This window comes from Ylistrum balloti, unplaced genomic scaffold (genome assembly GCF_031769215.1).
Source record: "Ylistrum balloti isolate Yb309-2 unplaced genomic scaffold, AGI_CSIRO_Ybal_v1 Utg370448, whole genome shotgun sequence".
In the NCBI taxonomy this organism is placed as follows: Eukaryota; Metazoa; Mollusca; class Bivalvia; order Pectinida; family Pectinidae; genus Ylistrum; species Ylistrum balloti.
In genome coordinates this window covers 1,891,824-1,906,500 of record NW_026782298.1, presented here as the reverse complement: position 1 = coordinate 1,906,500, position 14,677 = coordinate 1,891,824, and the positions used below count along the sequence as shown (strand labels likewise).

At 36.8% G+C, this 14,677-nt stretch overlaps 1 protein-coding gene across 1 annotated transcript in view; it reads left to right on the top strand.

Moving 5' to 3' along the window:
- The first annotated feature begins 3,178 nt into the window (after window positions 1–3,178).
- Window positions 3,179–14,677, top strand: part of LOC132554861 (uncharacterized) — a 112,493-nt gene continuing 100,994 nt past the window's right edge. The window contains exons 1-5 of the mRNA XM_060219183.1: window positions 3,179–3,328; window positions 10,591–10,665; window positions 11,039–11,083; window positions 13,094–13,177; window positions 14,230–14,426. Coding sequence (XP_060075166.1) covers window positions 3,179–3,328; window positions 10,591–10,665; window positions 11,039–11,083; window positions 13,094–13,177; window positions 14,230–14,426 — 551 coding nt within the window. The remainder of the gene's footprint in view (window positions 3,329–10,590; window positions 10,666–11,038; window positions 11,084–13,093; window positions 13,178–14,229; window positions 14,427–14,677) is intronic.

Genomic DNA, 14,677 nt, shown 5'->3' with positions numbered 1-14,677 from the left:
TTTTATCTAACTTGTGCTCATATAAGAAAATAAAAGAGTACTTTTTTTGTATTTTTTTCGTACTTTTATGAGATCCAAAAAGTATTAAAGAAGCCAAAATTACACAAAGTACGTTTACCATTTTTCTTTATAATGTAGTTTTGCTCTTTTAGCACTGTGTCACATTAAAAACGAGTTTGAACATCTTAAAACAGCAGGGGCAGAGATATACATGTATGATGGTCGTTATGTGGAGCAGGGACAGAGAGATATATGAATGATGATGTTATGTGGAGCAGGGACAGAGATATACATGTATGATGGCCGTTATGTGGAGCAGGGACAGAGAGATATATGAATGATGATGTTATGTGGAGCAGGGACAGAGATATACATGAATGATGATGTTATGTGGAGCAGGGACAGAGATATACATGTATGATGGCCGTTATGTGGAGCAATGAGAGATATACATGTATGATCTATGAATGTGTTATGACTATACATGTATGATGGCCGTTATGTGGAGCAATGCCGTGATCTATTGTGTCTGACTTGAACGTACCATCTACATTATTTTAACAGCCAATGAACCTGATGACAGTAGACATGACAAGTTTAATCTGTCTGTCTGTATGACTGTCTGTATGACTGTCTGTCTGTCTGTCTGTCTCTCTCTCTCTCTCTCTCTCTCTCTCTCTCTCTCTCTCTCTCTCTCTCTCTCTCTCTCTCTCTCTCTCTCTCTCTCTCTCTCTCTCTCTCTCTCTCAGAGATGTTATATATAAAATCGCTCTCGATTTAGATTTACAACTTTGTATTTATTTCATGGTCTATGTATAAGATGTAATTTATGCAATATCTTTGTCTTGATAAAGGGGCAGGTTGCCTCGGAAGCTTGACAATCCGCTTGTCCGTACTGTTGCTTTTATTCATTCGTCACATTTGTAAATTACGTAACTGTATTGTCCTGTCAATTAGATATTTGCGTTGTATAATGAGAAATATGTTTTGGTTGTTGTTACCTAACACCGTGGTTTTACTTTACTGTGGAGCAACACATTATATTCGATGACATCAGGTACATTCAATGTGAAGTTAATGTGAACTTTTGTTTTAAACACATTTTATAATCCCCAATATTAATTTCAAATGGTTTTAAAATGTCCAATGAGGAGATATTATACAAATATGTTACACGTTTCTGTGGAAATGAATCGAATGATGTACATTTGACAGACTGCTATAAACACTCCTATCCAAAATCTATCATAAAATGGAACTCACTCTCCCACTCTCTTTGTTTCTGATGGCACTGTTGACACCTTCAAATCACTTGTCGCAATGTCTTACCTATCTTATCACTAAAATCCCAATTCTTTTAAACTTTGAAATATGAATATTTCATCCTTTTAACCAAAACCTTGGGACTAATCGTCAGAATTGACGGCCCCTAAGTACTACTACTACTACTTACTACCTACTACTATTACTACTACAGGAAGATATGAATTTAAATGATTTACATAAAATCTTCAACGTTTTTTGTTCCACAAAATTACATGACATTAAAAAGCACATAATGCAGAATACACTTTTATTTTGAAAACAAAATCATTTCTGTTAGTATTTGATATATCTGCCCGAATGTTTCAATGTGATTTATGTTAAGAGGGGGAATAACTCTTCTTTGCACAAAGCGATTTGCTCGCGTTCGGGACTGACTATTATCAATGCTCATTGACCGCTTCAGTAATCGCAGTCAGGAAAGACAATGCCGAGATTTTTATCTCTCAAATAATATACACAATTTCACGGGTGCCTCATTGATGAGATGCTATCGATCAAAGCGAAACTAGAAACACTTCTGACAAGCACCTGCTGAAAATCGCGTGTATGTTGTTTGGCAACAAGATCACGTGATACAGCTACTTTTCCAAGATGGCGACTTTCATCGATAGAGGAAAGTTAAACAACAGGTAAACATTGAACGGCTACCAGTAGTGTGTGATCAGTAGAGGGATGCTAACTCGATACACGGAAGAATACATGAATCCGAGGATTGTACGGATATTGATAGATGACAGTGTATTACATTTCAGTATAATTTCGCTCGTGAAAGTTCATCAAACGTGACCTATTGATCAGTTAATCTTATAATCTGTATATGTAGTGTTGCGATAAGTGTAGATATGTAACTTGTATTATGAATGTGATGTAGTATATTATAGCTGTTTTCACGATGGAAGTATATTTAACTTTTAAACAAGTCCTATAACTAAAACTTGTTTTTCGAGTTGTCTTTATATTATATATATAGACATTCAAAACATATTGATAATAAATAGCAATCGAAATGTAAAGACCTGTCGTTTAGCTAGAGAACGTCAAACATCAAATTATTTTGTAGATTATATCAACTTTTCTCTCACTTTTCAAGCAATTATATGTCAGTAATTAATCACATATATAATATTTACATGATATTACACATACTGACATTAATATACAGATTTAATTATAAGTAAGTAAGTAGAAGATGTCCACGCCCCCTCCCTAGTAATGTATATATAATATATATGGTAAACTTTTTGTTATCTAAACAAAAACAAATAAAAAATGTTGATCCTGTTCATATTATACAACATAATGGCTGGGAGTATAACTTGAAGTCAAACTATTATTGGACAGGTTATTTTTTTTTAAATTGAAAACAACACAGGTTTGAACTATTTGCACAATTTAAACTGACCTGGCACGACTTGTATAAAACATCTCAACTTGAGATTTCCTCAAGTCGAGATTTTGCTCAGCTAATATCTCCTCAAAAACGGCTTGTATAAAATTTGCTCAAGGAACAGGAGGAAGTCATCGGCTAGGATGTCCTGAAATTCCTTGAGTAATTTTCATACAAGATATTTTCAAGGAGATATTAGCTGAGGAAAATCTCGACTTGAGGAAATCTCAAGTTGAGATGTTTTATACAAGTGGGGCCTGGAGGTTAAGCATATGCCAGTGATTATGTTACACTACATAGAATGACACTTTTTATACCTTTCATTTTCACAAACAGATTGACTTGAGACACTGCTAGTGAAGTTCTTCATGACACGACCTAAAAACTAGGCCCTCAGCACTAGGCCTCTGGAGTTAGGCCCTATCAAAAAAGGGAACATAATCCTGACAGACACCAGGTGCCATTATGATGAACTACGTGGGTAGTATTTCAATCCTTGATCGGGGTGATGCCCCCGCCCAGGCCATCATCGACAAAAATGCTCGCTCACTGGCACAACGAGTGGCAGATGAGACAAGGGATGAATTGGAGAAGGTCATGACCCGAGTAGACAACGTAAGTATTTCTTCTCCTTTGTTTATCTTTTGGATTTAATCTCAACATCAATGTGTCATGTTTCTGATACATGTAAATAACTTCATAATAACTTCTTCACCGTCTTCTTTTGTCTATAATTTAAAGTTGTCCTCCTGATTTCACTTGAAAGGTTGTTATGCTTGACTCATATTCTTAGTATAATTGTGTTAGGTCCTTGGTTTCATTCTTCAGCAGTGATCAGTGTTTATTTCCTAGGAAATAGTTGTTGAATGTAGCAGCCATGTTTCATTTTTAGCATATTTTTTATCTTCAAAGACAACACATATATACCTCGTATACAGATGTTGTACTTCACCCTGCCTCTCCCACAACCCCGCTTGCTGCCCCTATAGATTGCTATAGTAGGGGGAGAAATGTTCCCTATTATATGTGATGGAATTTGGGAGTGACCAGAATTGTAAGGAGCCCCTAGTGACCAGCCACAACACTTAAGTGTGATCCAGGCTGTTGACATATAATTACGGTCCTTGGGGTAACATATCAGGGATGTTTGTACTCAAACCCATCACTGGGGTCCTTTGGGTAACATATCAGGGATGCTGGTACTCAAACCCATCACTGGGGGTCCTTGGGATAATACATCAGGGATGTTTGTACTCAAATCCATCACTGGGGTCCTTGGAATAATACATCAGGGATGTTTGTACTCAAACCCATCACTGGGGTCCTTGGGATAATACATCAGGGATGTTTGTACTCAAACCCATCACTGGGGGTCCTTGGAATAATACATCAGGGATGTTTGTACTCACACCGGTCACTAGGGTCCTTGGGATAATACATCAGGGATGTTTGTACTCACACCGGTCACTAGGGTTCTCGAGATCATACATCCGGGATGCTTGTACTCAAAAATATCACTAGGGTCCTTGGAATAATACATCAGAGATGCTGGTATTTAAACCCGTAACTGGGGTCCTTGGGATAATACTGCAGGGATGTTTGTACTCAAACACATAACTAGAGTCCTTGGAATGACACATCAGGGATGTTTGTACTCAAACCCATAAGGTAATTAACAGTAGACTGGTCAGGTTGTTGAATTATCTGAGGTAATAACTATAGACTGGTCAGGTTGTCTAATTTATCTGAGGTAATAACTATAGACTGGTCAGGTTGTCTAAACACAATAACTATAGACTGTCAGGTTGTCTAATTTACTGAGGTAATAACTATAGACTGGTCAGGTTGTCTAATTTATCTGAGGTAATAACTATAGACTGGTCAGGTTGTCTAATTTATCTGAGGTAATAACTATAGACTGGTCAGGTTGTCTAATTTATCTGAGGTAATAACTATAGACTGGTCAGGTTGTCTAATTTATCTGAGGTAATTAACATTAGTCTCATCAGATTGTTTAATTTGTTTGCGGTTATTAACATTAGACAGAAATTTGGTATAAACAATGTCGATTGGTCATACTAATATGTTGTGCAGCGATTCAAATTCAGCGTTCGCAATTCCTCAATTATAGAGTTATTGCCCTTTCTTAAAATTTTGTGTTCAGAGCATAACTTTGCTAGCATATAAACTGGAATAATGAAACTTGGTGTATACATTGACCACACAAAGATCATGTGCTGTGTACCAAAGTCAGGGCCTGCAACTCCTCAATTACAGAGTTATTGCCTTTTGTTAAAATTTTTTGTCCAGAGGGCAACTTTAAATTGCTTGCAATGAGAAATAGGATCATGAAGCTTGGTTTATTCATTGATCATAGTAAGTGAATGTGCTGTGTATTAAAGTCAGGGTCTGCTGTTATTTTCCATTGTTAAGATTTTGTATACAAATCATAATTTGGACTGCATTTAAACTATATTAATGAAACATGATGTACATATTAGTCATAAAGAGACAATGTGCTATGTACCATAGTCAGGGCCTGTGACCACATGATTACAGAGTTAGTGCCCTTTGTTACAATATACCAAAGTCAGGGCCTGTGACCCTTTTATTACAGAGTTAGTGCCCTTTGTTACAATGTCCCGAAGTTAGGGCCTGTGACCTCATAATTACAAGTTAGTGTCCCTTTGTTACAATATACCAAAGTCAGGGCCTGTGACCTTGTGATTACAATTACTGCCCTGTCTGGTTTATGACTTTGTTGAAAAGCTAGGATAATGAAACTTGGTGTTTACATTGATCAAACTAAGATGATATTTCATATACCAAATCAAGGGGCTGCAACTCCATGCTTACAGAGTTCGTGCCCTTTGTTATGTTGTATCAAATTCAGTGCCTAAATCTCCTTAAATACAGAATTATTGCCCTATGTTATACTTTTTTGTCTTATAAAGTTGTTTTTGTGAGGAGCATTCATTAGTTTCACAGACATTCTTGTTATTTAAGTGAATTTATCACTGAAGGGGTTAGTCTTAGGATGCTTATGGTCAAAGTTTCACTATCCTTTGTAAAGTACTGGTACACATTTTTATCTCGAAAGTTATCCTTATTAAACTACGTACTATCTATTAATAAAACAGATTTAAAGATGTACCTTAACCATCTATCAGGATCACAGTGGTAAATCTAGAAATCATGGCTGGTTCTTCAAAGACAAAGACAACTATTAGAAACGACTTCTAACAGAGCCTCACTTTGACCCCACGGCATGTCTAAGTTTAACAAACTACTGTTAGACTGTTTATAATTATTAATCCAGTCTAAAGTTTACAAAGATAACATCTTATTGTAGGTAAATTTGACCTACACTTCACTGGAGCAGGGGAAGTGAACAGTCGACAGTAAACATACAAAGAAATTTAAATGGACAAAATTTTTGTTGACTGAATAAATAAATCGGCTAAAACGGACTTAATCTTTTATATTAATGTTGTATATTTAAATGAGTGTTTTAATTTGAACTGTAGGTTGATATTCTAAGTGTTCGTGCTCCGTTACACACAGAGAATGGTAGGGTATCCTTAATAGACTTACATACCTACAGCTGATTATTGATTGTAATAAGTAAACTTTGGATTAAGTAGCTTACGTCTGTTAGAAAGTCTAGTCATCAACACTCTCAGTAAGATATAAACAAAACATTATATATCTTATACTCTCATATACATTCCACAAAAAATGGAAAGATTGTAACATTTTTTACAAAAAATGAATCAAATGTTATGATTATATCAGAGGAAATTAAAAAAAAAAGTATCGAACTGATAACAGAGAAATACTGAATGAAAGCTGATTTTAAAAGGAAGACATCTATAACAAATAGTATGATAGACAGGAAGAGGAACCAGACTTTATCACATCTCGATTAAAAACAATCATAGCTGAAATGACTACAGTAAATTCTTGACTCTTTACTATAATTGCTTTATCATCTCGTAACATCATTTTCTACCTAAGTGTACCTAGCAATATATTACACTCAAAAAAAGTTTGTTTGTTCGTTGAATATCACATACACAATGTTAGAGCTAATAAATCATAAAACTGTAATACACACAGATATAGAGTCTGTAATACACACAGATATAGAGTCTGTAATACACACAGATATAGAGTCTGTAATACACACAGATATACAGTCTGTAATACACACAGATATAGAGTCTGTAATACACACAGATATAGAGTCTGTAATACACACAGATATAGAGTCTGTAATACACACAGATATAGAGTCTGTAATACACACAGATATAGAGTCTGTAATACACACAGATATAGAGTCTGTAATACACACAGATATAGAGTCTGTAATACACACAGATATAGAGTCTGTAATACACACAGATATAGAGTCTGTAATACACACAGATATAGAGTCTGTAATACACACAGATATAGAGTCTGTAATACACACAGATATAGAGTCTGTAATACACACAGATATAGAGTCTGTAATACACACAATACACACAGATATAGAGTCTGTAATACACACAGATATAGAGTCTGTAATACACACAGATATAGAGTCTGTAATACACACAGATATAGATATAGTCTGTAATACACACAGATATAGAGTCTGTAATACACACAGATATAGAGTCTGTAATACACATAGATATAGAGTCTGTAATACACACAGATATAGATTCTGTAATACACACAGATATAGAGTCTGTAATACACACAGATATAGAGTCTGTAATACACACAGATATAGAGTCTGTAATACACACAGATATAGATTCTGTAATACACACAGATATAGAGTCTGTAATACACACAGATATAGAGTCTGTAATACACACAGATATAGAGTCTGTAATACACACAGATATAGAGTCTGTAATACACACAGATATAGTCTGTAATACACACAGATATAGAGTCTGTAATACACACAGATATAGAGTCTGTAATACACACAGATATAGAGTCTGTAATACACACAGATATAGAGTCTGTAATACACACAGATATAGATTCTGTAATACACACAGATATAGAGTCTGTAATACATACAGATATAGAGTCTGTAATACACACAGATATAGAGTCTGTAATACACACTGGTACAGAGTCTGTAATACACACTGGTACAGAGTCTGTAATACACACTGGTACAGAGTCTGTAATACACACTGGTACAGAGTCTGTAATACACACTGGTACAGAGTCTGTAATACACACTGGTACAGAGTCTGTAATACACACTGGTACAGAGTCTGTAATACACACTGGTACAGAGTCTGTAATACACACTGGTACAGAGTCTGTAATACACACTGGTACAGAGTCTGTAATACACACTGGTACAGAGTCTGTAATACACACAGATATAGAGTATGTAATACACACAGATATAGTCTGTAATACACACAGATATAGAGTCTGTAATACACACAGATATAGATTCTGTAATACACACAGATATAGATTCTGTAATACACACAGATTTAGAGTCTGTAATACACACAGATATAGAGTCTGTAATACACACAGATATAGAGTCTGTAATACACACAGATATAGAGTCTGTAATACACACAGATATAGAGTCTGTAATACACACAGATGTAGAGTCTGTAATACACACAGATGTAGAGTCTGTAATACACACAGATATAGAGTCTGTAATACACACAGATATAGAGTCTGTAATACACACAGATATAGAGTCTGTAATACACACAGATATAGATTCTGTAATACACACAGATATAGAGTCTGTAATACACACAGATATAGAGTCTGTAATACACACAGATATAGAGTCTGTAATACACACAGATATAGAGTCTGTAATACACACAGATATAGAGTCTGTAATACACACAGATATAGAGTCTGTAATACACACAGATATAGAGTCTGTAATACACACAGATATAGAGTCTGTAATACACACAGATATAGAGTCTGTAATACACACAGATATAGATTCTGTAATACACACAGATATAGAGTCTGTAATACACACAGATTTACACACAGATATAGAGTCTGTAATACACACAGATATAGAGTCTGTAATACACACAGATATAGAGTCTGTAATACACACAGATATAGATTCTGTAATACACACAGATATAGTCTGTAATACACACAGATATAGAGTCTGTAATACACACAGATATAGAGTCTGTAATACACACAGATATAGTCTGTATTACACACAGATATACAGTCTGTAATACACACAGATATAGAGTCTGTAATACACACAGATATAGAGTCTGTAATACACACAGATATAGAGTCTGTAATACACACAGATATAGAGTCTGTAATACACACAGATATAGAGTCTGTAATACACACAGATATAGAGTCTGTAATACACACAGATATAGAGTCTGTAATACACACAGATGTAGAGTCTGTAATACACACAGATGTAGAGTCTGTAATACACACAGATATAGTCTGTAATACACACAGATATAGAGTCTGTAATACACACAGATATAGAGTCTGTAATACACACAGATATAGAGTCTGTAATACACACAGATATACAGTCTGTAATACACACAGATATAGAGTCTGTAATACACACAGATATAGAGTCTGTAATACACACAGATATAGTCTGTAATACACACAGATATAGAGTCTGTAATACACACAGATATAGAGTCTGTAATACACACAGATATACAGTCTGTAATACACACAGATATAGAGTCTGTAATACACACAGATATAGAGTCTGTAATACACACAGATATAGAGTCTGTAATACACACAGATATAGAGTCTGTAATACACACAGATATACAGTCTGTAATACACACAGATATAGAGTCTGTAATACACACAGATATAGAGTCTGTAATACACACAGATATAGAGTCTGTAATACACACAGATATAGAGTCTGTAATACACACAGATATAGAGTCTGTAATACACACAGATATAGAGTCTGTAATACACACAGATATAGAGTCTGTAATACACACAGATATAGAGTCTGTAATACACACAGATATAGAGTCTGTAATACACACAGATATAGATTCTGTAATACACAGATATAGAGTCTGTAATACACACAGATATACAGTCTGTAATACACACAGATATAGAGTCTGTAACACACACAGATATAGAGTCTGTAATACACACAGATATAGTCTGTAATACACACAGATATAGAGTCTGTAATACACACAGATATAGAGTCTGTAATACACACAGATTTAGAGTCTGTAATACACACAGATATAGAGTCTGTAATACACACAGATTTAGAGTCTGTAATACACACAGATGTAGAGTCTGTAATACACACAGATATAGAGTCTGTAATACACACAGATATAGAGTCTGTAATACACACAGATATAGAGTCTGTAATACACACAGATATAGAGTCTGTAATACACACAGATATAGAGTCTGTAATACACACAGATATAGAGTCTGTAATACACACAGATATAGAGTCTGTAATACACACAGATATAGAGTCTGTAGTCTGTAATACACACAGATATAGAGATACACACAGATATAGAGTCTGTAATACACACAGATATAGAGTCTGTAATACACACAGATATAGAGTCTGTAATACACACAGATATAGAGTCTGTAATACACACAGATATAGAGTCTGTACACACAGATATAGATTCTGTAATACACACAGATATAGAGTCTGTAATACACACAGATATAGAGTCTGTAATACACACAGATATAGAGTCTGTAATACACACAGATATAGATTTGAGAAATTTTAAAGCTTTATTGATAAATTTATTAATTTTTTTAAGCTTTATTTTTTGGAATATTTTCAGATTTATGAATCCTATGAAGCAAGTACACAGGCCCTCATGGAGACACAGTCTACACTTGAGTATGTGGAGGATATAGTAAGTCAACATTAGCATCACCATCAGTTCCACCATCTCTAATTCTCACTACCCCCACTATAACTATCCTTAATTCTCAATAGCCCCACTTTAACCATCCCTAATTCTGGATAGCTGCCCACTATAATTAAGAGCTCATATCTTTATTTTTCCCTCCAACCATCCCTAATTCTTTTTAGCCACACAACTTCAGAAATCTAACATCTATCTTAGCAAGAGTATGATCTACCTGACACTCTGATTGTTCTGATTCACTGTGTTGATAATTTAAATTCATTTGATGTTAGACATACAAAGATAAATATTTATCATCCTTTATCTCATCTCATCAATTTTGTAAAATATTTACATCTCATTCTGTTTAATTTTTCAGGCTGAACTGGAGGCCCTTATCAAGGATCAAATCAAAAAGAAGAAGGTAGGAATTAGGTGTGGATGAATAAAGGATGTAATGAGGAAAAATGAATGGTAGATCACTGGTGTTATAGGCAGTACATAGTGAGTGTGACAGGAAGGGTCACTGGTGTTATAGGCAGTACATGGTGAGGGTGACAGGAAGGGTCACTGGTGTTATAGGCAGTACATGGTGAGGGTGACAGGAAGGGTCACTGGTGTTATAGGCAGTACATGGTGAGGGTGACAGGAAGGGTCACTGGTGTTATAGGCAGTACATGGTGAGGGTGACAGGAAGGGTCACTGGTGTTATAGGCAGTACATGGTGAGGGTGACAGGAAGGGTCACTGGTGTTATAGGCAGTACATGGTGAGGGTGACAGGAAGGGTCACTGGTGTTATAGGCAGTACATGGTGAGGGTGACAGGAAGGGTCACTGGTGTTATAGGCAGTACATGGTGAGGGTGACAGGAAGGGTCACTGGTGTTATAGGCAGTACATGGTGAGGGTGACAGAAAGGGTCACTGGTGTTATAGGCAGTACATGGTGAGGGTGACAGGAAGGGTCACTGGTGTTATAGGCAGTACATGGTGAGGGTGACAGGAAGGGTCACTGGTGTTATAGGCAGTACATGGTGAGGGTGACAGGAAGGGTCACTGATGGTAGATCACTGGTGTTATAGGCAGTACATGGTGAGGGTGACAGGAAGGGTCACTGGTGTTATAGGCAGTACATGGTGAGGGTGACAGGAAGGGTCACTGATGGTAGATCACTGGTGTTATAGGCAGTACATGGTGAGGGTGACAGGAAGGGTCACTGGTGTTATAGGCAGTACATGGTGAGGGTGACAGGAAGGGTCACTGGTGTTATAGGCAGTACATAGTGAGGGTGACAGGAAGGGTCACTGGTGTTATAGGCAGTACATGGTGAGGGTGACAGGAAGGGTCACTGGTGTTATAGGCAGTACATGGTGAGGGTGACAGGAAGGGTCACTGATGGTAGATCACTGGTGTTATAGGCAGTACATGGTGAGGGTGACAGAAAGGGTCACTGGTGTTATAGGCAGTACATGGTGAGGGTGACAGGAAGGGTCACTGGTGTTATAGGCAGTACATGGTGAGGGTGACAGGAAGGGTCACTGGTGTTATAGGCAGAACATGGTGTGGGTGACAGGAAGGGTCACTGGTGTTATAGGCAGTACATAGTGAGGGTGACAGGAAGGGTCACTGGTGTTATAGGCAGTACATGGTGAGGGTGACTGGAAGGGTCACTGATGGTAGATCACTGGTGTTATAGGCAGTACATGGTGAGGGTGACAGGAAGGGTCACTGATGGTAGATCACTGGTGTTATAGGCAGTGCATGGTATACTGTTTCACTAATCTGTGTGAATCGTTGTTTCAGGGGTTTTGAATAGTCTATCTGTCAGGGTCTGTATGCAATCTTTCTGTTAGGGGTCTGTGGGCAATCCATCTTTCAGTGGTTTGTGTAAAGCTTTTCTTTCAGTGGTCTATGGGCACTCTCTCATGGTCTGTTTGAAGCTTTTCTATCAGTGGTCTATGGGCACTCTCTCAGGGTCTGTGAAGCTTTTCTATAGGTGGTCTATGGGCACTCTCTCAGGGTCTGTGTGAAGCTTTTCTATCAGTGGTCTATGGGCACTCTCTCAGGGTCTGTGGGAAGCTTTCTATCGGTGGTCTATGGGCACTCTCTCAGGGTCTGTGGGAGGCTTTCTATCGGTGGTCTATGGGCACTCTGTCAGGGTCTGTGGGTAGCTTTCTATCGGTGGTCTATGGGCACTCTGTCAGGGTCTGTGTGAATCTTTTCTATCGGTGGTCTGTGGGCACTCTTTCAGGGTATGTGTCAAGAAAATTTCTAGATTCAATGAGCCATAGTCATTTATAGTCTGTAGAGTATTGATAGGTATATGTATGATATTGTAGAACATGAAATAACATACTTCTACTTGTGTTTTAAATCTTCATGGTATGGTCATGGTAAATCCTCATCATACTTAATTGATATCATTTTTCATTTCAGTACCAACAACAAGTGACAATCTTCATCGTTGGATATGAAAATGTTTGTGGACAGAAGTTAAGACTACTACAGCAGGTTAACGAGGTAATTATACTATACAGGTACCACAGGTATGACAGTATCAGCAGGTTAACTAGGTAATTATACTGTACAGGTACCACAGGTATGACAGTATCAGCAAGTTAACAAGGTTATACTGTACAGGTACCACAGGTATGTCAGTATCAGCAGGTTAACTACGTAATTATACTGTACAGGTACCACAGGTATGTCAGTATCAGCAGGTTAGCTAGGTTATACTGTACAGGTACTACAGGTATGACATTAGCAGCAGGTTAGCTAGGTTATACTCTACAGGTACTACAGGTATGACAGTATTAGCAAGTTAACTAGGTTATACTGTACAGGTACTACAGGTATGACATTATCAGCAGGTTAGCTAGGTTATACTCTACAGGTACTACAGGTATGACATTATCAGCAGGTTAGCTAGGTTATACTCTACAGGTACTACAGGTATGACATTATCAGCAGGTTAGCTAGGTTATACTGTACAGGTACCACAGGTATGACAGTATCAGCAGGTTAGCTAGGTTATACTGTACAGGTACCACAGGTATGACAGTATCAGCAGGTTAACAAGGTTATACTCTACAGGTACCACAGGTATGACATTGACAGTATCAGCAGGTTAACTAGGTTATACTGTACAGGTACCACAGGTATGACAGTATCAGCAGGTTAACGAGGTTATACTGTACAGGTACCACAGGTATGTCAGTATCAGCAGGTTAACTAGGTAATTATACTGTACAGGTACTACAGGTATGACAGTATCAGCAAGTTAACAAGGTTATACTGTACAGGTACCACAGGTATGACAAGATCAGCAGGTTAACTAGGTTATACTGTACAGGTACTTCAGGTATGACATCATCAGTCAGTTAATTAGGTCATTATTCTTACTTAATTCCTAGAGATGGAATATTGATGTATATTGGTTAAAAACAGTCCACACCATTTTGTCAGTTTAATACAATCTGTATTAGGTTAGAACCTGTAAATTCTCCTTTTATCATCAACATCAATGGTGATGATCTATCAAGAAAATCAAAGTTGACCATTTGTGTTTGTAGTTTTTTATGGATAATTCCAAGAGTTATGAGGAAGAAGACTGGTACCCTAAAACACCGGACATTGATCTGGACGACTGCAGTAGTAAGATTGAGGAGTCACTAACAACCGCAAAGGAACTGACAGAGAAAATATCTACCATCAACGCCGATATGGTGGAATGGCTGACGACATACGCCATCAATAAGGCATCCACTAAGTGAGTTAAGATTCTGATATGATTTTACAGGAAGGTTCATCTAGTTTAGTAATTACAGACAGCTGGTGAACATGGCTGGTCTAGATAGATAGCTGTTTTGTTTGTAGAAAGTAGAACTTTATTTAAGGTAGATTTATTTTATATATGTTGAAAATACACAAAATCTAAGATTTGATAATTTAAGATATTGTATTAATTTTTACAACATCACTTGTGTCACTTTGAATTACTTGTATTTTCTTGGCTGTAGG